This window comes from Emiliania huxleyi (genome assembly GCF_000372725.1).
Source record: "Emiliania huxleyi CCMP1516 unplaced genomic scaffold EMIHUscaffold_798, whole genome shotgun sequence".
Taxonomy (NCBI): Eukaryota; Haptophyta; order Isochrysidales; family Noelaerhabdaceae; genus Emiliania; species Emiliania huxleyi.
This window is the reverse complement of record NW_005196035.1, coordinates 1-3210: the sequence shown is the minus strand read 5'-3', so window position 1 is coordinate 3210 and position 3210 is coordinate 1. Positions and strand designations below refer to the sequence as shown.

The following is a 3210-nucleotide window of genomic DNA, read 5'->3' as shown; positions in this document are numbered from 1 at the left end:
CCAACGAGGTTTGGGCAACGAAGGGTTCGCCCCCAAAGGGTTGGCACAACGGGGTTTTGCCCAAAGGGGTTTGGGCAAACAATTTTTTAGGGGGTCCCTGAAAGCCCCCCCGCCCCCCACCCGCCGACCCGCACCCGCCCCCGCACTCGCACTTGCACTCGCACTCGCACTCGCACTCGCGCTCTGCCCCCCCGCGTACCCGCTGCCCGCGCCCCTTCTCCCCTCACCCTCCGCCCTCCCTTCCCCGCGGCCCAACCCGTCCTTCAAGGCTTCGGCCACTGAGGCTTTGGCCACCGAGGCTTCGGCCAACGAGGCTTCGGCCAACGAAAAAAAAAACCTCACGCCCTCCGCCCGCCCTTGCCTCCGCCCAGCCCTCCGCCCTCCGCTCTCGCCCTCCGCCCCTGCCCTGGCCGGCCTGGGTGGCATCTCCCCATTATCACGCGCCAAGTGGGAGGGAAGTGGACGGGGCCCTGAGCCGACCTAGCCCCAGACGGAACGGGGCGCCCAACACGTGCCCGGATTACTGTGCCTTCCCCGGGTGCAGCCTTTCGGTTCGTGAAGGGTCGGTGCGAGTCGTGCTTTCCTCGATCCCCCGCCCTCCCCCGCCATCTCCGCCGCTTTGGCTCTACAGCCACTACCGGGAGGCGGCGAGGCGAAATCAGACTCGGTCGAGAGACCCCAGATTGGCATCCATGCCTCTCTGGACAGGGTGGCCCGCCACAACGACCCCTGGAATTGCGACTCGCCGCTTTCCTCCCGCTGGTGACGACGTGTTTCCCTTGAGCTAGTACTGGTCGACACGCTGATCCGGCACGGCGCAGCACGACTTCCCGAAAATGATCACGGTTGATCAGAGAGAGGGCAGATTTGGAGAGATCTCGAGTGGAGTACATACACAACCATTCGAACAAAGAAGAGGCGACGGGAGGAACCGGCAGAGGATGCAGTGACGTGACACACACACACACACACACACACACACACACACACACACACACACACACACACACACACACACACACACCGCTCACCCACGCGCACCGGGCCTTGCACTTTAAATGCCGTGGGGCTCCTGTCGTTAGACGTGGAGACGCGAGGGTTGCCCCCCCTTGCCCCACCACCTCGTGTGTGTGGAGAAGTTTACCTTACCTTACCTTACCTTACTCTACATACACACAGAGATAGACCCTCCAATCATCAGAAAACTCCGACCTGATCGGTCGTACTGACTGCCGACAGATCACTCCATAGCCGTAGACAGAAGACAGCAGATACAGGCCGATGTCTGCACGCGGCCGGCCGGGCGAGAGGCTTGACACGATCCGACCCTGCGACCCTGACGCTGCTGCTCTAGCTGTCAGACGTGCACTGCTGACTGCTGAAGCGGCACGGCGGCGGTTTGGTGACACACGTAGCCGTCGTCGGGCAGGGTGCCGTTCTTCCAGTAGGCCGAGATGCGGCGGATGCAGCCCATGATGCCGCTGTCGGGATAGTTCCCCCCTGCCGACGCCGTATGGCCGACGCCCTGCCATGTCATCATCACAGCGTGCGGAAAGGCGTGGCGCATTCGCTTCGTCCACGTGTAGCTCGTCGCGGGGTCGTAAAGATTGCCCACAATGAGTGCGCTCACGTCGCCGCGAAACGCGACGGGGCACGGTGTCGAGAGCTCGCCCCAGGCGAAGATGTTGGCGGTAATCCCCACGAAAGCGCCGACTGCGAGCTCACTTCCTCCGTCGCGGTCTGCTCCTGAAGACGTCACCAAGGTCTGCCACGTGCCCATGGCCTGGGTGACCGTGTAGCGTCCATCATAATCGAGCCCGATCACGGCAGCCTCGTTCATGAAGCCGTTCACTTCCGGACGGCATGCCCACTGGCTCCACGTGGGATTACCCAGCAGTCTTGGATAGGGACACGTCCAATCGGACAGCCCCACCTGCTGCGGGCCGATGCACACACCGTACTCGTACCAGGTTCGCTTGCCGGACCAGGTCGCAACGGCCTCTGTGTAGATTGGCGCTTCCGGATCGATCTTAGGCAGGCGGCAGTAGTGATCGAAGATTTCGGCCGCCTGAGACGTGGCCGTGTCGCCGCCCGCAGCGAGCGGGAAGAGGGCTTGCAGGACTTCGAGCACGGGAGCCCATCCCTTTGGCACGAACCCAGCCTCGATCATTTTCTCCTGGAGGTAGCCACCCAGTAGCCCGGGGGTGAGGAAAAAGGGCTCGCCGCTTCTCGTCGGCGCGCTGATCTTGAGCTCCTTGAAACGCGACAGCACACGAGCGCCGTCGTACTCGCCGAACGAGCCTTCCGCCGCCAACCACGCGCAAAAACTGTTCTGGGCGTACGTTGCCGTCGCACACAGCCTCCCCAGGTAAGCGACAGCCTGCTGCATGGCGCCTGCGTTCGTCGTGCCAAACTCCATTGTGTCGACGTCCGGTGGCATATTGCCATTGAGCACGACTCGCCCAGTGGTGCCCGGGAAGATTGTCGCATAGGTCGAGGCGACCGCAGTGCCGTAGGAAATGCCGTCGATGTGCATGCGTGGCGCGCAGATCGCATTGCGGAAGGCCTCGATGTCGTGTGCGAGCATCGTCGTGCCCACCCACTGCAGAAAATCGTACTCCTTGCCGGTTGGCCCCGTGAGTTGCCACTTGGGCGCCCCCGGACACACGCGCGAGCGTTCGTGCATGCGAACGAAGACGTTCTCGACCTCGCTCGCGTTGAGCGGGTTGATGTTAGCAAACGACTGGCCGGTGAGCGGTGAGCCGTCCGGCATCTTACAGTCGCAGGCGGTAAAGTCGGAAATCTGATACTCACGAGCGAGGCCGTCGGGTGGGAGCTGCATGTCGGACGCCGCGCACTCGAGGCTCGGGTTTGCGTTGGGGCCGATGCCCCGCTGCGAGATGGCCCAGTTGCTGTAGCCATCGAAATTGCCGAGGGAATCTTTGTACATTCTTTGGTACACGCATTCTGCTCCACTTCCGGGCCCACCGCAGTGGTGCAGGAGCGGCTCCCGTGCAGCCTCCTCCGCGGTAGTCGGCCTGGACGCCCAGACCTCGAGCTCAATCATCGGTGTCACTTCCTCGGACTCTGGCGCCGGATCCAAGGGCACGGTCAGAAGGCCTCGCAGCAGAGGCACGGAGCCGGTCACTGTGGCTTCCTCCCACTTGAGGTTTGACTTCGGGTTCAGCAGATCGCAAGGCGGAACCGTTG

At 62.9% G+C, this 3210-nt stretch overlaps 2 protein-coding genes across 2 annotated transcripts in view; one reads left to right on the top strand and one right to left on the bottom strand.

Moving 5' to 3' along the window:
• EMIHUDRAFT_249588 (hypothetical protein) overlaps positions 1-766 on the top strand; it is a gene marked incomplete at both ends in the record, with an annotated part of 1612 nt that extends 846 nt beyond the window's left edge. Inside the window, 2 exons of the mRNA XM_005759737.1 lie at positions 491-566; positions 632-766. Coding sequence (XP_005759794.1) covers positions 491-566; positions 632-766 — 211 coding nt within the window. The remainder of the gene's footprint in view (positions 1-490; positions 567-631) is intronic.
• Positions 767-1357: 591 nt separating this feature from the next.
• EMIHUDRAFT_121140 (hypothetical protein) lies at positions 1358-2950 on the bottom strand (the record flags this gene model as incomplete). The annotated part of the gene is made up of 1 exon (XM_005759736.1): positions 1358-2950. One exon carries the CDS (start codon positions 2948-2950, stop codon positions 1358-1360), a length of 1593 nt encoding a protein of 530 aa, XP_005759793.1.
• Between the last annotated feature and the right edge of the window lie 260 nt (positions 2951-3210).